Genomic DNA, 26,267 nt, shown 5'->3' with positions numbered 1-26,267 from the left:
CCGGGGGTGGGGGCGGCCGCGTGGGGAGCTGCGCAGTGGGCCGCGGCCTCGCTCTCGAGGGGGCGGGTGTCGTGCGCCGCCACGGCACTGCTGCAGGGTTCCCTCCCGCCCCGTGCGCAGCGGTGGGCAGAGCTGCAGGGAACGCAGCTCTGCGTAGGCCGGTGGAGACCCGGCCCTGGGCGTAGGCCGGTGGAGACCCGGCCCTGGGCGGTCGCAGCCGGTCTCGGAGGAGGGGCACCGTTGGTACGGGGAGCTGACGTGAGCCCTCCCGCGGCGGTGCCAGAGGGGCGCAGGCATAAGGGATACTCAGTTAACGTAATTCATCTGGGCTGCCGATGCCGGCTCTCACGCACGAGGAGTGACGGGACCGGCGGACGGCGCGCTCTGCCCCAGCGGGTTCGCGCCGCGCCGGGGCGTGGTCGGCCGCCCGCGGTCTCCATGGCAGCGCTACGGATGCGTGACGCGTGTGTCGCGGCCAATCGGCGGTGAGGCGGCTGAGTGACAGCTGGCGGCGCCAGTGGCCAGCAGCGCCTTGGCGGGGCCGCGGGAGCTGCCGGACGGCCGGAGCACGGAGCGGCGGGGGCTGGGTGAGCGCGGGGCGGCGGGCGGGGGCTGGGAGCCACGCGAGGCCTGCGGGGAGCCGGCGGCGGGCCGCTGGCCTAGGGTCTGGCGGGCCCAATCGCTGGTGCTGCTTTCCCGCGCCCGCCGCGGCGCCGTGCCCTCGGCCCTTTCGTCCGGCGGCCCGCCCCGCCGCAAAGCTCTGGCCTAGGGTTGCCTGCTGCTCCACGCTCGTCCCCGCCTCCGGAGCTCCCGTAATGCTGCGGCCGCTGGAGCTGCAGCTCTCGGTGCGCGCGGGGTCCGCCACGCCGCACCGGCTCCCGGGCGAGAGGCCGAGGAGGGACCGCGACCGGGCCGAGATGCCGCCCGAGAGGGGCGCGGCTTGGCGCTTCCCCGGGAGCCGAGCGGACCCGAGAAATGAAACGGACAGTGCTTCGTCAGAAAAAAGGTTTAGCACCTTAAACTGAGTTTTGGCCCAAGGTTCGAGAGGTGCTGACTGGCTGGCTGCTTTCAGCTCACTTGGCTGATTAGAAGTAATAAAAACGAGGTTCTGTTTTTGCCTGTTGCTATCAGTTTCTGTCTTTTCTGAGAGATGATCTCTGCCCAGCAGTGTTGAAATGCGCAAGATAAAGAGTCTGGTGTCATAGGCTTAGTGTTCTACAGCCAAAGTGTAGCCATGGAAGCCTTTGGAGGAACATAGGATTCCAGAGATGGAGAAACTGAGCTACCTGGTTCTTTGGTTTCCCTAGTGAAGTTTCTCTTTGCTTGTCATATAAGGTAACATAGAAAACTGTATGTAGCCCTCAGGTTGGACTCTGCTGTCTGCTACCCTCTTATGCTGCTTGGTCAAGGAAGCTATCTTCTCTGCACACTTCTCCAGTTCGTCACTCTGCTAATGTCACCTCCACCTTTTGTTTGGCCTGTTGGTACCACCACCTGGGGACTGACTGAGAACTGACTAGGGTGTTTTATTGCATCTGGAGGTTTCAGAAGCTGCAGCAATTTGCTTGTTGACTGGGGGGTTGTACCAGGCAGCTTTTCTTTTTCAGGGAATGTTCTTTCATCCTCCTCATTTTCATTCTGTGTGCAGCACACTTTGTTCTCTATCTGTAATGAAAAGAAGATTGAGTTTGTGAATAAGGAAATTCTGTTTAAAACACTCTAGTTGTTTTAGCTTGTAGCTTCTCAGACGTCTCTTGAATAGTGTGTTATTAGTGGCTCTGCTGATTTCTCCTTGCCTTGCAGCTACCCCTACACCACTGCTTTGTACGAAGGAACTCGCTCTGCAGAAGCAGAGTGAATTCGTCTTTGATGGATTTCAGCTTGGCTGCTGTCTGCCTGTATAAAACTATGAGAGTTGCTTACGTGCTGTTGTTGAGAAGAATGTGCTGTGAGAGACCTGTAAGTGACTGATAATCACAATTATGCAAAATTGCAGTCTGTGCTTTTTCCCAAGAGCTTCTGAACAGTCGTTTTATCAGATAGATTAGTGGTGAACTGCAGAATATCTGTCGTAAAATTTAAGATCTGTCGCCTCTCTTGTCTGCAGCCATACAGTGAAATCTTTTTGAAGAACGGTTTTGACAGACAACCTCATGTTAACAGGCTGACCTGAAGTACCCTTTGTATTTGTAGTCGAGTCTTCGTTGTCCTCTTCTGGAAAGCTGCTTCTGCTGAGCTACTGATCTGTGTAGGTCTTTCAAAAGGTTGTTTGACCCAGACTGTCTGAAGAGTTGCTTACTTCTTTAAAATTTTAATTCCTGCTTCTCTGGGTTCTGCCTAGCCAATTCATTTTGATGTTTGAATCTCTTCCTCGGTAGGCTCATGTGGTATCTGTTCCATGGTGCTGCTGTGCAATGAAACAGTCCTCAAGCTCTATTTCTTTTATTGCATATTTGCTGTGCCTTGAATACTAATTGGAGTAGGGAACATGGTTTCCAGTCATGAGTGGGTGCTCATTTATGGAAGAAGTTTGTGGCAGAAATAGTCTAACGTGTCATGGTGAGTTACTTTCTGAGTTTGTATGCAGCTGAAAGATTTTTTTTTGAGATATGAAGGTAGTGTAATACAACTTGGTTGGTTGCTGTTTTCAGTGGTGAGGATATCGAGGGAGCTGCAGGTGGAGTGCATTGCCCCTAGGAGCTGGGGGCCAACCTCTGCAGTACTTTTTCTGATGAAACAGGAGACTATAAGGTGCTTGGGGACATGGCTTAGTGGTGAACTTGGCAGTGTCAGGTTTATTGTTGGACTTGATGATCTTACGGGTCTTTTCCAACCTAAATAATTCAATGATTCTGTGATTTCTGGAGAATTTCCCATAATATCAATGTGTTTGTTTTAATGGGCACTTCCTCTCCTTGAATGATGCATGTTCTTTGCAAGGGAGAAGACAAGTTGGAGATATGTAAAGCCTTCTACGTATAGTAATCTGAGCATTTTTTGTTTTGTTATATAAAATACTATATTTCCATGTCATTTTCAGTAGCAACTTGCAATATAAGTTGCAGCACAAATAAATGACTATGTACTGCAAGAGACTGAAGGGAGAAGTAGTAATTAGATTCTAATTACTCGTGGGTATATTAGTTAAAAGAGTTACAGATTCAGTTCTTAATACTCAAGGAAGTAGTATTTGAGCCTTGCCTCTTCACTGTGTTTGCTGTGCTTTGAACACTGAATGGATCTAGATGGTTTCTAGTCGTGAGTTGGTTCACTCGTGGGAGAAGTAATTATCTGTTCAATTATTGCAAACCAGTCTGATTTTGGAAATGAGGTGTGCTTATGCCATATGATGAAGATTTCTCAGGCTTTCAGGTTTAGGCCATCGTAAGCTTTAGTTGCTGAATGGAGAATAGTGAGGGGAAATCACATTTGGCAACTGTCTGTCTGTTTCTAGACTTAATGAATAGAAACCTGTATGTCTGGCAGATCTGGGGGTGTCATGCAAATTGGGCACTTTGTATGGGGCGTATGTACAGAGCTGTGCTACTGCTTGTATACTAGTAATTGCTATAGTGTACTTAAAGATTTAGTTGATGAGTTGTCCCTGGTTTGAGCTATCACTGCAAAAGACATTTGAAAGTCTATTTATTTATTTTATTTTAGTGTGTGTGAAATTCAGGAAAAGGAAGTGAGGAAGACGAATTCATAGTTGTATTAGGTTCATGTATCTGTTTGCGAGACCGAAGGATTGGGTAAGCTCCAAATTCTTGGGGCTGATGCTACAGAGCACATTGGTTCTGCTGGCTTTCTCAGTTCTGCCTTGTCTCATTACACTGTACTTGGATGTTAGAGAAAGTCGGGTTTTTAGGATCAGGAGGGACCCTTCTGACTTGCAGTGTGGCATACGTATCCTCAGAAATATAAGGTATTGGGCATTGGCTTGTAAACAGGCAGAGGATAACTGGTATAGGTAGGCTGGCTATGGATATTAACCCCAATAATACATGCTGGACAGGGGGCTACAGTCTTCTAAATATATCTGCGTTCAAAGCATTCCTGGCTTTACGCAGATTCCTAAGTGTTTTGCTCTGCTTATGCAATGAGGCAAGGTGCTATTCTGGTCCTGGGTTCCTTATGCTTTATTGCCTGAATTCCTAGGTTACTTTGGACAAAAGAAGACCACCTGCTTCAGGATGAGTGCAGAAGAAAGAAGTAGAGTCCAATTTACTGATTGCAATGGGTATGAAAATAGCACTGGCAGCTATGTATGCATTTAGGGTTAGAGGACTCTTGAGAACATATTTGCTGCAATTTAACATGTCTCTCTCAGCAAAGAGTGAATTGTGTGTTTCTGTCTTGAAGTGAGAGAACAGAACACTGATAATCAAAATTTGTGAAGAAAGGGGAGTGTGTTAACACATGCTCATGGGATTTGGAGGCAGTGTTTCCATAAGACAGCATACACTCAGTGCTGTTTGTGAATTAGCCTAGCTCTGTGGGCTGCAAAGGCTTCTTTGAAACACTAGTTTAACTGGGCAGTCTTCCTCTTAATTGAGCAGGACTCACCTTGTCCAAGCTGGAATTTTTTACACGATGCACCTTCTCTGAAGGACAGGCTTTTCTGTTTGTTGTCAAGAGGAGAGTGGTAAAATTTTTATCCAGAGCAAATCTTGAGGTGGGAGATGGCTTGGTTGTCTTCCCTCTAGGATTAGGAAGTAAAATATCAGGTGTTATTTGTGTAACTACTTGACTCTAACTTGTAATTTTTATGGTAGGAATCATATACATGCTTTTCTATTGTTGTGCCTGAGACCTGTTCAGCCTGGCTGGTGCCCTGAGTCTGTTATTTTTCTGAGGCCAGCTCTGTCTTGATGTTAGTCTGAGCCAATGTTGTACTGCTTTTCTGAAAGGTTGGAGATGTTATTTTAAGAAACTGGCAAAGCTGAACCTAACTTGACTGGCACTTTTCCACAAGATGTGTTTAGTCTTACAGTCGTTTTATGGGTTTTAAGAAAACATAAGCTGCTCTTGGGATTGATGCTAAAAAGGAAAGAGAAGGCCAGGAGGAGTACTGATTGTAACCATCTCTGTGAGCTGGGCTAAGCTGCGCATTTTCAGAATATCATGAAATTCTGAATTTGGCTTGCCAGATGCTTTCCAAGGGGAGGGACGGTGGAGTGGACTAAGTCTGGCTGTCGTAGGAGGATGGTGTTCCTGTACACATCCAATACCAATCTCCCTTTTGGGTTGGCTGAAGCCCCAGCAGGTTTCCTGGATTCCTGCAGGAACTGCAAAGATCATACATGTGCTGAGAGTAGAGCAAATTGAGCAAGGCAGATTCAGAGGGGCTTCTCATGGTAAACAATGCTTGTTTTAATAGGGGCATGGCTGATTTCTCTCTCCAGCAAGTATCATCATTGTAAAGCAAGTATATCTAATCTGGTGGAGAATGGAGGGCAAGGCTAACTGCAGTGATAAGCCTGAGCATTTCCAGGAGATGCTATGAAAGAAATGCTAAGCTGTCACCCCTTATTCAATTCCAGCAGGCAGGAGTGAAGATAATGTTGTGACTATCTCAGAAGGCTGCACCAGGAGATCATAGCATTCTGTTTTCCTAGGTGAGGAAGCTGCCTCAACTGGAGTGGGAAGATAGTCACAGGGAGCTGATAAACAGGTTTGTGTGAGCACAAATACAGAGAAACATCAGTGCATCTGAGTTTTCACATCTTTCCATGCAGTGGTACCAGTCTCTGCGAGGGAAGGAAGCTTCATTAAGTTTCCCTGCGAGGGAAGGCCTATGAACTTCATTAGTTGAGATCATCAGCAGATCTCTAGGTCAACACCTTATACAGGCCAGGCATACACGCCTTTTGTGGTAGGCTCGGCTAGTTTCATAGAAGTTCCTTTTTCCAGGGCACTCATGTAGTCCAATTTCCTGGGCCAGGTATCTCTGCAGCTGTTTGGTCTTTGCTGATCTGTGGAAAGTTTCTGTCATCTTTACTTGCCTTGCATCAGGAAAATTCTAAAGGCTGCTGATTTCCCTTCAAGTCTTAGCCTGTCTTAGCATCTCTTTCCCAGTTGATCAAGGAAGTTGGGAAAGTATGTTAATCATGAAACAAAGTCCCTGCTCAGTACTGTCTCATCTGTATTCTGGGAAAGGGGGATTGGGTTGCCCCAGTAGGTGAAACAGGAGCTGGGGAATTGTTCTTTGGATACTTACCATCTCATTCCAGAGTGTGCTGAAAATTGAGTCTCAGGAGGAGCCCTTAAGGACAGAGCTACTTCTGTGTCTGGTCAGATCTCATTGTTGACAGCTTTAAGCCTTTGTTCTGAGAACTGCTGGTAGGGAGTGTAGACTCTCTTCCATGTGACTTTCTCCCTGTGGCTGTGTGGGAGAGAGCAGGGCTACTGCCTCCACCCAGGAGAGGATTTAAAAGGAACTGAACAAGTACATGTCTTTGCAGACTCTTACAACCAGATGAAGCATAAACCAGTATGACTGACAGCTGTCTGGGACCAAACCCTCAACACAAGCTTTATGATCTAAGGCAGATAAAGGAGTGAAAGGTAGACCTCCAGAGCAAATGCTGAGTTAACTTTTCTTCTGTGATGGATATTCATGTTTTGGATTTGTGATGTTATGGGAAGGGAATGGGATAAAACTAGTTGCCGCTACTCTGCCTAGGAGCCTGTTTGGGTGTCCTGAGTGGATCAAGGTATCTGAGAAATGGGAATGGGGCATCAGTAAACACCAGCCCGTGGGAGGGAAACAGTATGTTCCCTCTCTCGCGTTCAGACAGTAGCTGAACCTAGGGTGCTATTGCTTTACTAGTCCTGTAAACTGACCTGGCAGTACGGATGGTGGGTGGCAGATTGGGCTTTGCTGATCCGAGTGGCGCTCCTTCTTGTGTAAGTACCTCAACACCTCTCAGAAATATTCCTTAGGTTATAAGGTTGGGCATACAATTTCACAATATACTGGTTTAGTATGAGGCCTTGATCTCTGGTACACTGGATGTTTTGTCCCTAGCAGGCCCAGAAAACCATAAGGCTGGTCTTGTGTAGTGTTTTGAAGCTTGGTGTTAGATGCAATGTAACAATTGAAATAGTTTTCAGAGCTGCTCACTATCCTTTCTCTTAACAGGTGTGTGGGTGTAAGCTGTTGTAAAGGCATCCGGAGGAGTCTGGAGCAATGCCACCACCTTCGGACATTGTGAAAGTAGCTGTTGAGTGGCCAGGTGCCAATGCCCAGCTACTGGAAATAGATCAGGTGAGACCTGGTAACCAGATGGGGGAGGAAATGCACCACAACCTTGATACTGGAATGTGGGAAGCATAGAAATGGGCAGTATTCCTTTCTGTTTGAGAGGAACATGGCTACTGAGGACTCTCTCTTTCTGTTCTAGAAAAGGCCTCTTGCATCCATCATCAAGGAGGTCTGTGATGGGTGAGTAGTTCTCTGGGAACCCTTGTGGAAGAAGTCTGTCCCCCTTGACAAATCTTGCTGGGGTACTGTGGAGAGTCTCTACTGCTTGTCAGTGTGCTGCTAGCACAATACAGTTGGCTGCCTGCTGCCAATTTTGGCCATTGAATGGGCCAGGGTTTAAATCGGGTAGAAAAGGATCTCCTGGAAAACAGGAGCCTTACATCTTTATTCCGATTCTGAGTGTGTGCATATGTGTGCCTCTAAGGTCAGTGTCTCTGAGAATTGGCCCATCTCGCTGTTCCTGAAGTGCAGGCCTCTTCAGACATTCCACAGAGCTTGACTTAGAGCAGGCTGAAGTCCCATTCCCCTCAAGAGGAATGTGTTTTCTCTTCTCTTTGGGAGACCTAATCTTCCGTCCTAAAGCTTTGCTTAAAAGTTCCTTTCCACCCTTCTGGGATCAAGCTCCTGTTCCTAATTCAGAGCAAGAAGAAAGAGGAGGAAGAAGCTTATGTATCCTTCTTCTTCCTCTGCCAGGTGGTCGTTGCCAAACCCTGAATACTACACCTTGCGATATGCTGATGGTCCTCAGCTGTACATCACAGAACAGGTCAGTGTGAGAGGCAGCAATTTGCTGATGTCCTTGGCAAGAGTGCAGTATGTCTTGGACTAGTGTCATGGAACAATACTGTCACTAATCCTTGAGGGGCAGCATCTCTGCTATCAAAAATACTCAGACTTGAATGATGTCGTTCAAATGAGGAGCCTTGCACTTCTCCCTTTGCAAGTCCATAGGTGCAAGTACCCAGTGACTCAATTTGATACCCTCAGTAGGGTTGTGTGGTATAGAAACGCCCTTACCTGTGCATACAAATGTGCATTCTGGATCCAGTTGCGTTCTTTCCCCCCCACTTTTCTGCAGTTTAAAGTTTATTTTTTCTTTCAGACTCGCTGTGACATCAAGAATGGAACTATACTACAGCTGGCAGTCTCGCCGGTAAATGCTTCCTCACATCCCTTTTTCTCAGTAGCTATCCTTGTATGGCAGGCTGTTTCTTGCCTCTCAGCTTTTCTTTCTTCTTCTTCCTAAATTGTAGGGGGCTTACCTTTGTTGTGGGCCATTCTGCACAATGAAGCACACGCTCTTGTTTTCCTACCTAGTTGTGGTGTGTATCTTTCCTTTGGACGCTCTGCCCTTTTATACAACTTTCTGAAAATAAATCCAGTCTACATTTTTATTGCATCTCCTAGATTAGCATGTTGTAAAGCACCTGACAGGGACATTCGCAGTATGAGTGCAGTTAGTATTATCAGTCGGAAAGCAACAGTACTGGTGACTTAATGGCAGAAATTAGAATAAGAGACAAATTTGATGCAGAGGGGGTTGTTCCTAGTCAATTCTTGCTCTTGTGACCTCAACAGTTGTCTTTTCCAGACTTGTTGCAGCTTTCTTTTAATTGAAATTCTTAAACCTTTTTTGTGCAAGTGTCAGGGCATATAGATGAGAGTGAGTAGAACAGGAAGAAGTTATTTGGGCAAGAGGTGGTTGAGAGGATATCATTGATCTATGTCAAGAAATCTTACAGAATGTCATGTGGATACACAAAATGAACTTGTGCTTCTCTTTGAATCTATGAGACATTTATTTTAACATCATATATCTTTAATGGTCTCACTCCATATTTCCATATCTGCCTCCACTCGCCTCACCACAAAGAGAAACAAGCATTTACTCTAATACGTAAAATAGCATTTTATTCGCCTTGTGCTTGGATGTAACTGTTGCTGAGTGCAGCCTCTTTTTAGTCTATCTTAGACTTGCTGACCACTGCTACTTATCCTGTCATTGCTGGTATATCTCTACCCTTGCTGTGCTCTCTCTGCCCATCCATGGACTTCTGACAGAACGCTGATGCTGGAAGAACTCTCTCTGCAGGTGACTAGTCTGTGACTGGCATCATCCCTTTTTCCTCCCAGTCTAGGGCAGCTCGCCAGCTGATGGAGAGGATCCAGTCACACAGTATGGAAGCCCGACTGGATGCCATGAAGGAACTGGCTAAACTTTCAGCAGATGTGACCTTTGCAACAGAGTTCATCAACATGGAAGGGATTACGGTGCTGACACGGCTTGTGGAGAGTGGGACCAAGCTTCTGTCCCAGTAAGTTTCCTGTATTCCAGGCCTCAAATAAGGGGCTAGTTTTGCTTGCTGAAGTGGCATTAAGCAACTAACCTCATAGCAAATTCTGATCTATTGAGACAAAGTCTTTCCCATTGTTTGCTAAATCTCATGAGGTGAAAGAGAACACATTTATGACGTGTGAAACTTGCACTGAAAGATGACTTTGATAATTTAAATGACTTTTATTACCTTTCTTGTGATCATAATCTCCTTGGGCGGTTACTCATCTGCGGTCTAAGGGAGAAGGTATCCTATGAAAAACCCACATGCAGTTGCACACAAGAACATTCCTGTAGAACTGGTGGCATGTACATGCCAGTCAGCAGTCAAGCATGTTGCTGGCTCTTGTATACATGGTCAGTACTTTTTGACCTGCATCATAAGAACAGTTGCTATGAAAGCTAAAGATCTGTTTATATTAGGGAATGGAAAGCGCTGAAGAATGTATAGCAGAGAAAGTATCAATCTTCAGTCTCCAACAGTTTTCAGCTTTTGGGTTTCCTGAGCAGAAATTGTATCTCTTTGTTTTAAGAACTTTTGGGTGTTTCTTCCGTAGATTTTTCTTCTTAATTTTTAAATCAGTTTATCCTTTTGACATCTACAGCACTGTATGGAAATAAAGTTCCACAGTTACTTGTCCTATAAGGAAAAAACACTTCCTTTATTTTAAACGTCACCTAATATTCATTTGGTTCCCTCTAGATATTTTGTTACTAGAAATTGTAGATTCCTCTGTCTTCTCCTTAGCATTCATAGCCATACAGATCTCATAGAAACCCTTAGTCATGCCTTTTCTAAGCTGCAGTCTTAGTCCATTAACACTCTAGCTATGGCAGCTGTTCCAGAGTAGCAGTCATTCTTTCTGTGCTTCCCCTAGCTCTTAGCTCTTTCCAGTACTACTGGGAAGATTTGTTTGTAACTTTTCATTGGTTTGAAACCTAACCATTTATTTTCTATCCTTTTCTTTCTTGTCTTTGAGTCAGTTAGTAATGCAAGAAAAGGCTTTTGTTTTTACCCTTTAGCAGCTGAGTGTTACAGAGTTTTTGAGATCCTTTAGTGAAGCACCGCATAAAAATCTTCTTCAAAGTCCAGGAGTTGTACTTAACTGTTCTTATTCTGACTTCTTGATTTTTTTGAGACATCTTCAATATTGTGATGGGTTAACCTTGGCTGGCTGCCAGTTGCCCATCAAGCCACTCTCTCACTCTCCCTCCTCAGCAGGACAGGGGAAGAAAACAAGATGAAAAAAGTCGTGGGTTGGGCAAAACAGACTCAAGCTGTGGAAAATTAATTTATTTTTTGCCATTGAAAATTCAGTAGGTTGGTGAGGAACAAAGACAAAAGTAAAACCACCTTCCCTCCACCCGCTTCTTCCCAGGCTCAACTTTACTCCTTCACTCCCCACTCTTCTGTCTCCTCCCCTCACTGAGCTGCACAGAGGGATGGAGAATGGGGGTTGTGGTCGGTCCATAACACTTCATCTCTGCTGCTCCTCCCTCATCACACTTTTCCCCTGCTCCAGTGTGGAGTCCCTCCCAAGGGATACAGTCCTTCAGAAACTGTGTCAGCCTGGGTGCCCCATGAGATGCAGCCCATCAGGAACAGACTGCTCCACTGTGGGCCACAGTTCCTGCCAGAAAACATACTCTTGCATGGACTCCTCTCGACAGGCTGGAGGTCCTGCCAGGAGCCTCCTCCAGCATGGACCCCCAACAGGCTGCAGCTTCCTTCAGGGCATCTCCACCGCTGCGGCGTGGGGTCCTCCACGGATTGGAGTGTGCATATATGCTTCACCATGGTGGTCCATGGACAGCAGAGGACACCCTGCTTCAGTGTGGTCTCTCCACAAGCCACAGGGGAATCTCTGCTCCAGCACTTGGAGCCTCTCCTCCCGCTCTTTCACTGACCTCAATGTCTGCAGGGTTGTTTCTTTCATATGTTTTTTCAATCATCTTTCACAACTGCTGTGCAGCATTTTTTACCCTTTCTTAAATGTGATTATACAGAAGTGCCATCGGCTTGGCTGATGTGCTCAGCTTTGGCCCATTGTGGATTCATTGCAGAGCCATCCGGGACCAGCTGTGTCTGGCATAAGCAGCCCCAGGCTCTCCTGACAGAGGCTGCCCTGCAGCCCCTTGCTGCCAAAATCTAGCCACATAAAGCAAATACACCCATAGGTGTGAAACATAACTTCCATCTACAAAAGCTGTAACAATTCTTCCCTGTTAAATATTTCTTTTTCTCCTAGTGATATTATTCTTTTATTATAGATTGCACCTCTCTTTCTGGTTACAAATACCTAAATGCCTGATATGTCCCTCACATTCCTGCCTGAGTCCTCTCTAAAATTTGGCATGGTGTTTGCCACTTTCCGCAGAGCACTTTTCTTCTCTTAAACAAAAAAACTGAAAAAAACCACATTCTGATCTAGAAGTTTTCCCAAGCACATTCACGCTGAATTCTGATACAAATAATTCACTTAGCTTTTCTGCTGTAGTTGTTCTGTTTCATTCAAAGCACTTTTAAAGTCTTGATGACTTATTGTCATGACATTTGTAGATAGATATTAGCAACTAATACATTTTCAGAATGTTCTGCTGTCAGTCTTTTTTAACTTTCTGTCTTGTGGTTATGGATTACATTTTCCACAGTTCACACTGTGCTTTAATTTTGTTTCAGGACAGGTCCCAATATTTATAGAATGACGATTTTTCTTTGTTTTTCTGTGATGTTAAAACATGTTTGTTTGATTTGTGTGTGTGTGTGGAGGGGTTATAATTTCCAAAGATTTTTGCATATTTAGTGATACAAATTTACTCTGGAGCTCAAATCTGACACCAGTTGAAAAACCTAGCATTTGCAGATGGTTTAAATTTTCAGCTAATCAGCTTAAAAAACTTTCCCCTTTTCAAGTTGGTCTTTTTTTAATTGATGGTCATTGTACTGAATATTCTGGGGTTTGCTGTTTTTTTGGTTGAGTTTGTTTTTTTTTCTCCTCACATAAAAGTGTTTAATTTGTGTAGTGATACTTTGCACTGCTATGGAATAAATACTGCATTGCTGCTTCTCCTTTTATTCCTTTGGCTAGCCAGGTACTGATCCAGGTTGTTATGAGTCTCTGGTGGCAGAGACCGGTTGCTACCAGATATCTCGTAACTGCATTCTTTATTTTCTCAGTTACAGTGAGATGTTGGCTTTCACCCTGACTGCCTTCTTGGAGCTCATGGACCACGGTATTGTCTCTTGGGACATGGTGTCAATAACCTTCATCAAACAGGTGAGTTTGGATAAAGGGGGTGAATGGATACTATTTCTTTTTGTGCTTTAATGCAGCTTCAAGGAAGACCAAAATGACTCTGAGAAGCTGAGTACTCACTGAGAGCACAATGCACCCAGCTTTGAGTCCTGTTTCCCTTAGCTTGCCTCGCTCACCACAAGGTTTCCTGGATGGGCATCTGTTGACCTGCTGGTTCATCTGTTTTTAGATTGCAGGATATGTGAGTCAGCCTATGGTAGATGTCTCCATCCTCCAACGATCCCTAGCCATTCTAGAAAGCATGGTGCTAAACAGTCAGACTCTGTATCAGAAGATAGCAGAAGAGATCACCGTGGGGCAGCTCATTTCTCATCTTCAAGTGTGAGTGTCCACCCAACAGTGATGTGATTTAAATCAATTTTATGACTATCTGCTAATTTGAAAATACATCCTTTTATGTTTAAAACACTTAAGGATGCTATTTTTAAAGTATTACTGATACGACATCTATGAGAGCTTTAGGATTTCTAACAGATTTTTCTGGAAAAATATGCTCTGTGTTCTGGAAGCACTTAAGCACGTGAGTATATGTCGTGAACAAAGATATTTTGCTTTAACAAGTGCACAAGTGTGTTCAGTGTCAGGACCAAACCTGCGTTTTACTAAAGCAACTTCCCAAAGCTTCTTCATCCAGTCATCTGTCATCTTCACCCCTTTTTAAGTTGTCTCCACTAGCATCCAAGAGCTCATAATCTTCTGGTTTTTGTCCTGCATATTAAGGAAGAAAACAACGTCTTTTCTTGCTTTTTTCCCACCTACCCTTCCTCTCTTTCCAAACAAACTGACAGATTAATATCTGACTTTTAAGGCTGTTTGACTAGGTCAGTTCTACTCTTCCATAAAAAAAGAAGCATACGTTTGTTAGATCTTTAGGTAGGGGTTTTTTTTCCCCTCAAGCCTTTTAATTCTGAAAATGTGGAAAAGCACATATGAGTAATATTCCTTATTCAATGAACAGTAGTTTAACAAATTATAGTGCAAACAATGTATTGCATCCATGTCACTGTGTGCTTAGAGTGTTTATACATTTGAACTTGGTTAACAGAAAAGCTAACCAAGTTCTCACGAACAGTGCTGTAGCTTTGTTCTGTGAAGACTGTGTTCTTTCAGCTTTATAACTTCTATTTTAGTAAAACACAAGTTTTGTCCTAACACTGAACACACTTGTGCAGTTGTTTAAGCAAAATAATAATTTAAAAAAAATAAATAATAAATGAAAAAAAATTGGCAAGACTATCACGAGGGAACAATATTCAAGAGAGGAGAAGTCCATGGAAACAAGTCTGAAAGAGACAACTTAGAAGAGGAGAAATTAATTTAAAGATTGTTTTGTTGGGTCAAATAACAGAAGAAGAGGCGAAGTGACAGACTTTAAAGACCTGCGAAACTTGGAGGCTCAAGGAAAAACTAGGATGATTTATGAACATTTTTATGTTTGAAGTATGGCAGATTGACCAAAATGAAGACTTGGAAGAGAGCAATAGAAGAGAAAATATGGTTGTTATCCACAGATATGCTAGGGATAAATGCCAAAGTGGCAAAAATAGATATTTAAGCTAAAAGATGTTTTAGCTTTAGATGTCTTATAAAAGTTTAAGTATATATATATATATATATGTATAAATACTGTTTTTAAAAAGTATATATGCACACAGATTCATTTAGGTGATGCACTGGACTTCCGTTAATCAGAAGAGATTGAAGTTCAGCAGAAGTGTCCCGAGAGTAATAGTATAGCAAGAAACAAATCTGGATTTGATAGAGCACCAAGATGGGGGTGGAAAAGAGTGTGGTCAGTGTTTGGAAGCTTATTCAAAACATCACAAGTGAAACCACACACTGTGCGTGATCTAGGAAGGGACTAAGCACCCTCTACCTGAAGCAGCTCTTCAGTACAAGTAAGACAGACGTGTGGATTGGGCCAAACTATTGAGCTTGGAAGACAATGCCATAAAGAGGGGCATGCTTTCCCCTCAGTTCCATTTGTGTTTGGTGGCTTCCATTGACATAGGTGAGAAAAATTACTTGCTCCATGTAAGTTTCTATCTGTATCCATATAACAGACTGCAGTATAACTAGGCTTTACAGAGATAGTTTTGGCATTGGAAACAGACTGTGGTGGTGCTGAACTCTGAGCTCTGCTGGGCTGCAATCTGCACTATCTTCTGAAGAATGGAGCTATCTGTGAGCAATTTCTGTCAGCTTTTTGCAGGCCTTATGAAGAGTTGGCTGGCATGAAAGTAGATTACCTGAATCCTGCTTGTCCATTGAAATGCAGGATAGCTGTAGTAAATGTTCTTACAGTGCAGGCAAAGCAGCAAGCTGTAATGTTCTATATAGTCTGTTCTCTTACTATCCTCCCATTTTTGTTTCTGCAGCTCAAACCAAGAGATTCAGACATATGCCATTGCCCTGATCAATGCTCTCTTCTTGAAGGCACCTGAGGACAAGAGACAGGTTTGTTCTTGTTTTTTGGTTTTAAACCTGAGTAATGGTTACTGTCTGGCTGTTTACTTTATGCCTCAGAAATTGTATTATCTGGGCAAGGCAGATCTCGGACCTTGCCAAGAACTTAGGTGGCTGTTTCAGTGTGGCAACATAGGAGAAGAAGTACCATCCCATTAATAATGTGTTCTGAAGCAGCACATCTGTGTTTAGGAGATGCTCAGAAAGAAATCTGAAAGGCCTTGAGAGACAGAAGGTAATCCTTTCTACAGCATGGAATATTTTTTTTGAAGAAAGTTAATTCTGTATGGGAGAGGTAGGCTGGATAATGTCCTTGGGTTGTATGTACGTACTAAACAAACACCCCATCTTCCCTTCCTCCAAAAAAGAGACCTTTCCTAAGTCATAGGGGAATATTGCCGCTGGCAGTTGTGAGATATGAAACACCTGTCCTGCTCTGAGGAAACCCCCAAGACCTCAGCTACATGCAAGATGTGCATATGTCTGTATTGTGTAGCTTTGCTGTGTTAAGCCTTTCTTCTCTAGTGCCCCATTTGTGCCTTATTTCTGGACTACGAGCTAAATTCTGTCTGCTTCTCTTTGTGCCTTTTTTTGCTTTCTGCCAGCAGGACAAGCTGCTTAACCCACTAGACCTGCCCATCACTGTAAGTAACTCAAGCCTGAGGGCTGGTCATGCGGAACTGTAGGCATGCTAACTTTTCTGCAGTTATGCCTCCTTGTACCTCACAAATGATGCATACAGGCTTCAGAGAGTGGATGAGTCTGGGGAGAAGGGCGGGAGGACTCCAGGGGACGTGCTCAGATTGTGAAGTGGAGAAGAATCAGTAGCAGGAGAAATCTTGAATGATTTGTTGTGCACACAAGATAATAATGATTGTAAAAGGAATATGATACATAAGACTGACCAGGTGAATCAATTTTAAAGCTGGCACTAGTTCTTTAGCAGTCTGAGTCTCCTTAAACGTATTACAGCCTTAGTTTATACCCCAAATCTTGCTTGCGTTAATGACAATTTCATATCCTCCTGCATCCTTCTAAAGGTAAAGCTGTCTGTCTGTGAAGAGCAGCCACAAAACGTAGTGCTGACTCGGGGCTACAGCATACATTCTGCCTAATCTGTGACTTCTCCCTTTGGGAATTGTACTATGAGGATGTTTTTTGCCCCATGCTATCTCCAGGAGAATCACTGCTCTTGTTAATAGGTTGATTTGGAATCTTCTGTATCTTGAGACTCTGGTATGTTTTTTAGATTTTTCTGGGTGGCACAGAGAATACTCTGCTTTTTCCAAGGATGCAGTACCTTCAGAGGGGAAACTGGTCTCAATAAATGTTACATAATTTCTAAAATTAATGGATATGCTTAACACATGAAAATAAGTAAGAACAACTCTGTTGGTAATTTGGCCAAGATACTAAACTTCCCATCAGACAAAATTCCAAGGGATCTTTAATTTATTTCATTATTTTTTTTGCCTTCTTTTTTTTTTTCTTTTTCCTGTTGAACACAATTCACATGATCACAAAGGGCCATGAAGATGATTAAGGGACTGGAATATCTTTCATATGAATAGAAGCCGAGATATTTGGGATTGCTCAACCTCAAGAAGAGAAGGCTTGGGGAGGGGGGATGTCTTATCAGTGTGTATAAATATCTGACAGAAAGGAATAAAGAAAAAAACTTTTTCTTTACAAAGGTGGTTTTTTGTTTTATTTTGGTTTTTTTTTACTTTTTAAAACAGCTTAAAACCCAAGAAATTCCACTGAACATGCACACACGCGCACACACACACAAATTAATATGAGGGTGGTCAAACACAGGAACAGATTACCCAGAGAGATTGTGGAGTCTCCATCAGTGGAGAGATTAAAAACCTGATTGGACATGGTCCTGCGCAACCTGCTGTGTCTCATGTTCCTTGAACCAGTGGAGTTGGACTAGGTGATCTTGAGACGTCTCTTCCAACATAAATGATTTTGTGATTCTGTGCCCCTATCAAGCAGCAAAGTAGGCATTATTGGACTCTCAGCAGAACATAGTTCCCTTAGCAGTGGTTTGGCTGTGTGCGTGCTCATGCTTCTTACTATGCTATTTAGAATTGTTTAATTGTCTTTGTCCTTCCCACTGTTTATCTGTTTCAGTTACCTGTTACTTTATCCCATGTACAAAGTAGTTCCTTCAGAGTAAGGATTCTTTGTGTTGCGTGCGTGAACAAATCCTAACAGCAGGCCTTGCTCTATTCTCAGTACTACATCTCACAAATCATAGTGAAAAAAAATGACTTGGAGGGCAGCGTGTTATCTCTGAAACCACTTCCTACTTCATCTAGGTGCTCCTTAGATATCTTCCACTCAAGCACTGACTCATTTTAGTTGTAGCATGAGTGCTGCTGAGCTTGCAGCCATTATGGCTTGTCTGTCAGCCAGCATATCACTTTCTTGTTTTAGGAGGTTTCTGTCAGAGCAAAAGCGGTAATAGGGGCTTGGAATGAGGCTAATGTACGCATTCTACCAGACTTCTTATAACGCCTGTCAAGAGCAGGGTTGATACAAGCAGTTGGAGCAGTCTTGGATTGCTCAGATTCAGCGGATTGAGTGCAGTTGTCTAAGACTGCATATCTGCTTCCAATTCTCAGTCTGCAACGCATAGGAATGTGAAGAGATCTCAGATTGACATTTCTTTTGGACTTCTTCCAGATGATGTATTGCCCAACAGGTTTTTCTTACCCAAAGATTTTGTTTATAACATTAAACTTCTGATAATATTCCATCTTGACATTAGCAGTTGTGCCACTCTCCTAACAGGTGTAATGAGATCGCTGGTATTTTAAAAAGTACATCTTCACAATTTAGAAGGAAAGCACAGGTGAGATTTTTGCAGGTGCATGTGTAATTGGTCCCGCAACTAAGGCTTGTAGCAGATACTTGCATCTGCTGTGACTGTTTGTTATCATGACTTGATGATTGGGAAACCCTCCTCATCTGGGGGAGGAAACCATGCAGTAAAGAGGGAAACTGGAAGCTTTCATTTAAGCATGAAAATTATTACCCTTTATTTTTGTAAACTGAAGTGCTGCTGCAAATTGTCCTTAAACTGACTTCTAAACATCACTTTAGGAACTGAGACAAAGGAAATGTAAATTTCAGAGAGAGTTTTTGAGAGGGAGGGCACCTGAAGACTACATCCTCTAGTCCTTGTTATCTTGGGTGTATACCTAGATATAGAAAGTTGTGAAATGCTAATTGTGGATGATGCATTTTTCTGGGCAACCCACAGTATGCTCCCTGCTGTCATATCTCCTGATACTGAAGTATCATTAAATGTCTGATGTTAAGCTAAATATTCTTCTGTTCTTTGACTACCCTAGTGCCTTTATCCACATTAATGATGTTTTGTACGGGAGCCATCCATGAGTTGTGCCATGGTAAAGATGACCCTTGCATCCCAGCTTGATGCTTGCTTTGTGGTGAGATGCCATGGTAAACTGACAGTCTATAGTAAAAACACTTTGTTGCGTGCCACTGCTATCTCCAATTTATAGGCTTCCTTCTTTCTCTCCTTCCTGCACAATGTGGACTTTTTGTTTGTATTTTACTCATGTTATTTCATCTCTAAATTCCACAACAGGAAATGGCTAATGCATTTGCCCAGAAGCACCTGAGGTCTATAATCCTGAATGTAAGTATGTCTGGAATCAGAATGCTTCCTAATGCTCTCACAATAGAGGTTTCACTTGCGCAGAGTGTAAATTCTGCTGCCCTCAGGGCATTTCCAGAAAAGTGACTTTTTCAAAGGTGAAATTGGAGCTACTTGTTTGAAAGGGAGTTATCAGGATTCTTCTTTCTGCTGTTACAGAGCATTATCATTATGCTTCTGTTGGAATATGGAGGTTAAACAGCTGAATCTGCATATACAGAGATGTACATGCAGCCTGGCATATGCCTACAGCTAATACCTCAGTTTTTATTTGTATTCTCTTCATTTCTATCCTATCCTTTATTTTGCAGCATGTGATCAGAGGAAACCGCCCAATTAAAACAGAAATGGCACATCAGCTGTACGTGCTACAGGTCCTGACCTTTAATCTCCTGGAAGAGAGAATGATGACCAAGATGGATCCCAATGATCAGGTTACTATTAGAGCTAAGATCTGATAGAACAGGACGTACAAGGGGTGTTATTCCTGAGCTCCTTAGCTCCATAGAAGCATACCCCCCTCACATTGTAGTCCTTGAGGTTAGGGTACGCTCATGACTATCCTGCTGTATGCTATGGGACTTTTAGAGATGTAAGTGGTCACTGGAAGCCATATATTCCTTTCTTGACTAGTGTGATACCAGCTGTCAAACTGATTACTCAAATGTCTATGGAAGGCACATCCTTTTATCCGTTTGCTTGTCATATACAAGGAAGCTGGGCATTTTTAAGGTGTCTGTTACTCAGTTCTTAGATGTATTGCAGTCTTGAGTGAGAAATGCCTTGGCATTATCTGAATGTCTAGAAATTGCCTTTAACTAAACTTGGGGCAGTTAAAGGAAAATGCAAACAAATATTTTGCTTTACCCAATATATTGAAACTTGCCATTTTGAAATGGATTGCGTCTTCTTACGTCATATTAATGACCTTTGGCATCTCTCTGCATTCACTGTGTGAACTCTGGAGAGGAGGGACTGTGCATTATGTGAAAATACTGCCCTAGTCGTTGATCACATTACCGTTTCCCTGCCTTCTGTCCTTCAGGCACAGAGAGACATCATATTTGAGTTGAGAAGAATTGCATTTGATGCAGAGTCTGACAGCAACTCCGTCCCTGGAAGTGGAACAGAAAAACGCAAAGCCATGTACACCAAGGACTACAAGATGTTGGGATTCACTGTATGCATCTAGAGAGAGTGCTGACTGTAAAGCATGTAAAGTCAATCTAAGTGATCCCCACCAGAGTTGTGGGGAAATAAGGAACAGAAATAGCTGGGTTTTTTACCATACTTCTGTATCTGAGTTTTAGAAATTCAGCTATTCTCAGACTCCCAAGCAAGATCATTATGAACTTGCTGATTGGCTAAATGCCAGGGCTAATTAGGCACATTCTCTGGAGATACTTACTTACCAGATGTACCTATTCTATGAAGAACTTGGAATCAGCCTCTCCTAGAAAGTTTGGATGCCATTTTCAGCAAGTGTCCAGAGTTACCTCTTGGATAGATGTGAGGGAGCGCTTGATGGACAGGCGGTTCTAAAATTCATTCAGAAAAGGTTCTCACGGAATTTATTTAAGCTAATTTGTTTCGGTTCTTTCTACGCACTCTTTACAGAATCACATAAATCCAGCCATGGATTTTACTCAGACTCCTCCAGGGATGCTGGCATTGGACAACATGCTCTACTTGGCCAAATTTCATCAGGACACCTATATCAGGGTAAGTGAAGCTGCTGGTTTTTTGCAGATACCAACACCTCAGCAGCTCTTCTTAGTGTGTGTTGCATCCTCTTCTTTTAGATTGTTCTGGAGAACAGCAGTCGAGAAGATAAGCATGAGTGTCCCTTTGGGCGCAGTGCCATTGAGCTTACCAGGATGCTTTGTGAGATCCTGCAAGTTGGGGAACTCCGTAAGTACCGTTTACTGCCCCAGCTTTCCAAGTTGCTGGGCTGATGCTTCTGCAAGTAGCTTACAGGCTGACCGATATTCACAAGCGTTTGTACCTCGGTCTCGCTTCTGCCATGTAAGGACGGGGGGAGCTCAGAGTTGCACTGTCAGTGTCCCAGTGATAATACCAGTATCAAATTAAAGTAAGAAACTCTGTTGTGTGCACTCTGGTTCTCCTGAAAAACTGACACAAGCAGAAAGCTTCAACTTCCTGAAGCTTCAGGAGGGTGCTGTATAAGAAAAGCACTCCAGAAACCATAATGAACTTGAGAAAAGTTTAGTAGCTCTAACAGTCTCAAAACAGCATTCTGAGGCAATTAACCACTGTAAGAAATTCTACCGGAGTGGGAAACAACTGCAAGTGGTCATTTGGTGGGACTAGTATGAAAAGGGCACGAGTCACAGAGGCTTGCACAGTGAAACATGGGGGTAGTTGCCATTCCCAATAGAGACTGTCTATGGGGAGACAAAGCATTGAACTGTCTCCATCTCTTTGAGTTAGTACTGTTGTACACCATCAGGTTTCTGTCACTGTAGTGGATTGTAGTTACTCTTAGTAGCTCTTCTGCAATATGCTCACATGGCTGTGGTTTCTGTTTGTTCCTGAAGCCAATGAAGGCCGGAATGACTACCATCCCATGTTTTTCACCCATGACCGTGCATTTGAGGAGCTATTTGCCATCTGCATCCAGCTGTTGAACAAGACCTGGAAGGAAATGAGGGCAACAGCAGAAGATTTTAATAAGGTCAGAGTGGAGAAGAGGTATTTTTTGTAGAATCTGCTACAGAACAGCACGTGTTCGCTCAGCTTCCACACTTGGTTAAAGAGTAGGGCACAGAAGGTATGACAGGGCATTGACGTGGGGTGTAAGGGAGTATGGTCCAACTTTTTTTGGTATGACCTGAAGTCATTCTTTGTTCTTCTGGATCTTCGAAATCACTAGTATGTTGACACTCCTGGCCACAGTTATTCTATGTCAGTTCTTTGCTGTCACTGAGCTGTGCCCTGGTTCTCTGCTGCCATTAAGCAGCAAGAACGTGACTTGCTTTTCTCCCTGCCCAACCGCTTTAGGTTATGCAGGTTGTGAGGGAACAGATCACACGGGCTCTCCCCTCTAAACCAAACTCCTTGGACCAATTCAAGAGCAAACTGCGCAGCCTGAGCTATTCTGAGATTCTGCGGCTACGCCAGTCTGAGAGAATGAGCCAAGATGACTTCCAGTCACCACCTATTGTGTAAGTGCCTAACAAAAACAGTTGCCTTCCGTGCTCGCCGGTATCTCCATTTTCTGCTTACTCTTACATATTTGATTGCCAGGGAGCTGAGAGAGAAAATCCAGCCTGAGATCTTGGAGCTGATAAAGCAACAGCGCCTTAACAGGCTTTGTGAGGGAAGTAGCTTTCGAAAAATCGGAAATCGCAGAAGACAAGGTAAGGTGACAGCATCTACTGCATTTTTTCATGTGAAGAACTGTAGGCAAATGAGATCTACTGGATTAATCTGTCACCCGGCATGTTTCCAAAAAGGAAGGCTGGTTACATGGGCTGTCTATACCAGCCAGTAGTTTTGGATGGAACAGATGTGCATTTCTAAGAATACAGCCATCCCCTCATGAGGAATTGGGGGAGTAGAGGGATTGGGTGGGGTGACTGTAACGTAGTGTCTGTAAGACCTTATGTGAATGATCTTGCTCAGCTTAACTCTACTTGATGTGTGTTCCAGAAAGATTTTGGTATTGTCGCCTGGCTCTGAATCACAAGGTGCTACACTATGGAGATCTGGAAGATAATGCCCAGGGGGAAGTGACTTTTGAATCTCTACAGGAAAAAAGTAAGTCCTGGTTACTGCTCTGAGCACGCTGTGCAATGTTCTGTGCTCTGCTGTCTAGAGGCTGTTACGAGTACTGTCCTAGAGATGAGAGAAAAAGAGCTGTGACTGAAGTCCTGACTGAGATGAGATCAACTTTTGCTCCTTGACCGAATCCTTTGAGTGTTGGAATTGCTTAGTATTTCTTATAACAGCATACTGTAGGAATGTGTTACTGGTAATGTGTTTTGGAAAATTGCAGTAATGAGCTACAAGAATCATAGGTTGGAAAAGACCTCTAAGATCATCAAGTCCAACCATCAAGAACGGGAACAATGCTCAGCTGCAAAGACAAAGTTCTGTCTTTTCATGGTTAGGATTTCTTGGTTGTGAGTTTTACTTTTTCACTGTTAGTTCCAGTTGCAGACATCAAAGCCATTGTTACAGGGAAGGATTGTCCACACATGAAGGAGAAAAGTGCACTGAAACAGAACAAGGTAAGTGCTCCGGTTTTGCTTGTAATTAATATCCAGTGCCATACAGTTGAAGACTGTGAAAGCAACCACGGGAGCAAATGGTCTTCCACACTGCAGGTGTGTTGTTCACAAAAACCATCTCATATCTGGTTCTTTTCCTGGTACTTTGTGTACCCCATGCATCAGTACAGGCTTGGGGTGGACCTGCTGGAGAGCAGCTCTGTGGATAGGGACCTGGGTGTCCTGGTGGACGACAGGTTAACCATGAGTCAGCAGTGTGCCCTGGCTGCCAAGAAGGCCAATGGCATTCTGGGGTGCATTAGGAGGAGTGTGGCCAGCAGTTCGAGGGAGGTTCTCCTTCCCCTCTACACTGCCCTAGTGAGGACTCACCTGGAGTACTCTGTCCAGTTCTGGGCTCCCCAGTTCAAGAAAGATGAGGAGCTACTGGAGAGAGTCCAGCGGAGGGCTACGAGGATGATGAGGGGACTGGAGCATCTCTCCTATGAGGAGAGGCTGAGGGAGCTGGGCTTGTTCAGCCTGAAGAAGAGAAGGCTGCGAGGGGACCTAATATATACTTACAAATATCTGCAGGGTGGGTGTCAGGAGGATGGGGCCAAGCTCTTTTCAGTAGTGCCCAGCGACAGGACAAGGGGCAATGGGCACAAACTGAAGCACAGGAAGTTCCGTCTGAACGTGAGGAAGAACTTCTTCCCTCTGAGGGTGACGGAGCCCTGGAACAGGCTGCCCAGGGAGGTTGTGGAGTCTCCTTCTCTGGAGATATTCAAGACCCGCCTGGACAAGGTCCTCTACAGCCTACTGTAGGTGACCCTGCTTCGGCAGGAGGGTTGGACTAGATGACCCACAGAGGTCCCTTCCCACCCCTACCATTCTGTGATTCTGTGATTGCTAGGTGCTGTGAGCATAGTCTGGTTGTGCTATAGGCTATTCAGAGTTGCTCAGAATACTGATACGGGAAAGTGCATTGAGCTGCAGCAAGGCAGCTTCTCTTGGGTTAGCAGGCAGAAGGTGCCGTGATGTTTTGTTCAGCTGATGAGTGAAATATTCCTTTCCATTCAGGAAGTGTTAGAATTGGCCTTCTCGATATTATATGATCCTGATGAGACCTTGAACTTCATTGCACCTAATAAATACGAGGTAAGAAACATAGTGGTTAAGCAGTAGAATATAAAGCAATGAACTTCAGAGATAAAGAAGAATCTGTTGCTTCTTACTAAAAGCTTGAGCACCAGGTTCATTCTTAGAAAACGTTGCTGATGCTTACTGTGAATCTTCCTTTTTTTTTTCCCCAGTTATCTCTTTAAAGAAAAAAACAAACCTACACTAATTTCCCTTAGTCTGCATTGCTACTTTCCTTCCTCCTGTGCAGTTGTTCCCTTTTTTCCATTCTGTAAGACACTGATGCCTAAAATAGCTTTGCTTTTTCTGTTGTTGTGCCACAATAGAAAACCTTGGCCCTCTCCCAGAGCCATAGGGTCACACTTACCTCTAGGCTTCTGACTTCCATGGGAAATCTCTGTGGGCACTGTTTTGGGGTTGGGTTTGGTTGTTTGGGTTTTCTTCCCATAGGTTACCTCCCTCCCATGTTTCCTATTTTGGATCTGCATAGGAGTGTATCTAATTGTTGCATGGATGGAAAGATTCAACATAACCTATCATTTATGCGTGGAGTTGTGAATTACCCTTTTTTTTTTTTCCACAGTACTGTATCTGGATTGACGGGCTTAATGCTCTCTTGGGGAAGGACATGTCCAGTGAGCTGACTAAAAGTGACCTGGACACACTGCTGAGCATGGAGATGAAGCTGAGACTGCTGGACCTGGAGAACATCCAGATCCCTGAAGCGCCGCCGCCCATCCCCAAGGAGCCAAGCAGCTATGACTTCGTGTACCACTACGGCTGATGGGGACTGACCTACTCGGGCCGCTCCAGGCAGCCTCGGGCCCGCGGCCGGAGCCCGGCGGTGCTGTTACCTACACCGAACCCGCGGCGGGCGCGCCCGCGGGAGCGCGCTGTGCCGCCCGCGCCTCCTCCCGGCCCTTGGCGGCGGCGCCGCCGGCTGCAGCGGCTGCTGCGGGCGGCCCCGGGCGGGTCGGGCCGCGCAACCGTCTGGGCGCCGCACGAGTTTCGTACCAGTTACAATAATAACCACTAGCGCTCTTCGGCCGCCGTCGCCTCTGCCTCTTTCAGCTTATGCGCCGCCCTGCACCGCAACGTCACCAGCGCGGGTCCCGCCCAGTTCAGGCGTCGGCTCCCTTCTTCACACCTCCCCCCGTGACGTCACCGGTGCCCCGGCTTCCCCTCCCGGCTCGGCCCCGCCGCCCCGTCAGCGCGGCGGCTCTCCGCAGCCCTTTCCTCCACCTCCCGGCTCTCCCGGTGCGGCCCCCTCAGGGGCAACCCGTCTCCCCCCGTCGCAGCGCCGGCGGTGGGCAGCCGGGGCGCATGGCGGCGGGGGTGGGCGGCGCGGCGCTGGGGCGGGCGGCGCTAGCGGCGCCGCTGGTGCTGCTCTACTACTGCTTCTCCATCGGCATCACCTTCTACAACAAGTGGCTCATGAAGGTGCGGAGCGGCGGGGCGGGGCGGCAGCGGCGGCGGCGGGGCGGCGGCAGTGACGGCGGCTGTCGGTCCCGCAGAGCTTCCCCTTCCCGCTGCTCGTGACGCTGCTGCACCTCGTCCTCATCTTCGGCCTCTCGGCGCTCGCCCGCGCCCTGGCGCGCTGCCGCTCGGGGCGGCCGCGGGCGGAGCTCTCCTGGGCCGACTGCCTCCGCCGGGCGGCCCCCGCAGGTACGGCCGGCGCGGAGGGCTGGACGGCGGAGGGGCGCAGGCGCTGCCTGCCGCAGGCAGCGGGCCGGGCGCGGCCGTGGGGCCCGCTGGGGGGCCGAGGAGCGAGAGCGCGGCAGCCGAGCGGTTGCTGGTGGATGCCCACGCCGCCTCGGCC

General features: G+C 45.3%; 2 protein-coding genes across 19 annotated transcripts in view; both read left to right on the top strand.

Moving 5' to 3' along the window:
* The first annotated feature begins 14 nt into the window (after positions 1-14).
* Positions 15-25,495, top strand: ELMO2 (engulfment and cell motility 2). 5 transcript variants are annotated; one of them, XM_075438712.1, is made up of 23 exons: positions 15-587; positions 6,465-6,567; positions 7,145-7,270; positions 7,407-7,447; positions 7,961-8,033; positions 8,370-8,420; positions 9,401-9,582; positions 12,781-12,880; positions 13,089-13,240; positions 15,298-15,376; positions 15,994-16,029; positions 19,011-19,061; positions 19,391-19,513; positions 20,125-20,259; positions 20,697-20,801; positions 20,882-20,990; positions 21,638-21,774; positions 22,101-22,264; positions 22,347-22,459; positions 22,752-22,859; positions 23,250-23,332; positions 24,389-24,466; positions 25,032-25,495. In XM_075438712.1, exons 3-23 carry the CDS (start codon positions 7,193-7,195, stop codon positions 25,230-25,232), a joined length of 2,199 nt encoding a protein of 732 aa, XP_075294827.1. In that variant the 5' UTR covers positions 15-587; positions 6,465-6,567; positions 7,145-7,192; the 3' UTR covers positions 25,233-25,495. The 5 variants fall into 5 exon arrangements, with proteins under 5 accessions (XP_075294827.1, XP_075294828.1, XP_075294826.1 ...); XM_075438713.1 differs by lacking the exon at positions 6,465-6,567 and having other exon boundaries at positions 15-243; XM_075438711.1 differs by lacking the exon at positions 6,465-6,567.
* Positions 25,496-25,626: 131 nt separating this feature from the next.
* Positions 25,627-26,267, top strand: part of SLC35H1 (solute carrier family 35 member H1) — a 74,916-nt gene continuing 74,275 nt past the window's right edge. For all 14 annotated transcript variants that reach the window (XM_075438860.1, XM_075438857.1, XM_075438856.1 and 11 more), the window contains exons 1-2: positions 25,627-25,888; positions 25,963-26,113. In XM_075438860.1, coding sequence (XP_075294975.1) covers positions 25,772-25,888; positions 25,963-26,113 — 268 coding nt within the window. In that variant the 5' untranslated portion in view covers positions 25,627-25,771. The remainder of the gene's footprint in view (positions 25,889-25,962; positions 26,114-26,267) is intronic.

Source organism: Opisthocomus hoazin, chromosome 18, assembly GCF_030867145.1.
Source record: "Opisthocomus hoazin isolate bOpiHoa1 chromosome 18, bOpiHoa1.hap1, whole genome shotgun sequence".
NCBI lineage: Eukaryota > Metazoa > Chordata > Aves > Opisthocomiformes > Opisthocomidae > Opisthocomus > Opisthocomus hoazin.
Note: the sequence above shows the minus strand (reverse complement) of the source record. Positions and strands in the feature narration are given on the sequence as shown.

Coding starts and splice junctions, on each gene's coding strand:
- ELMO2 (XM_075438713.1), top strand. CDS start 7,193: ATGCCACCACCTTCGGACATTGTGAAAGTAGCTGTTGAGTGGCCAGGT. Junction 8,034..8,369: donor AGCTGTACATCACAGAACAG/GTCAGTGTGAGA, acceptor TTTTTCTTTCAG/ACTCGCTGTGACATCAAGAA. Junction 13,241..15,297: donor CTCATTTCTCATCTTCAAGT/GTGAGTGTCCAC, acceptor TTGTTTCTGCAG/CTCAAACCAAGAGATTCAGA.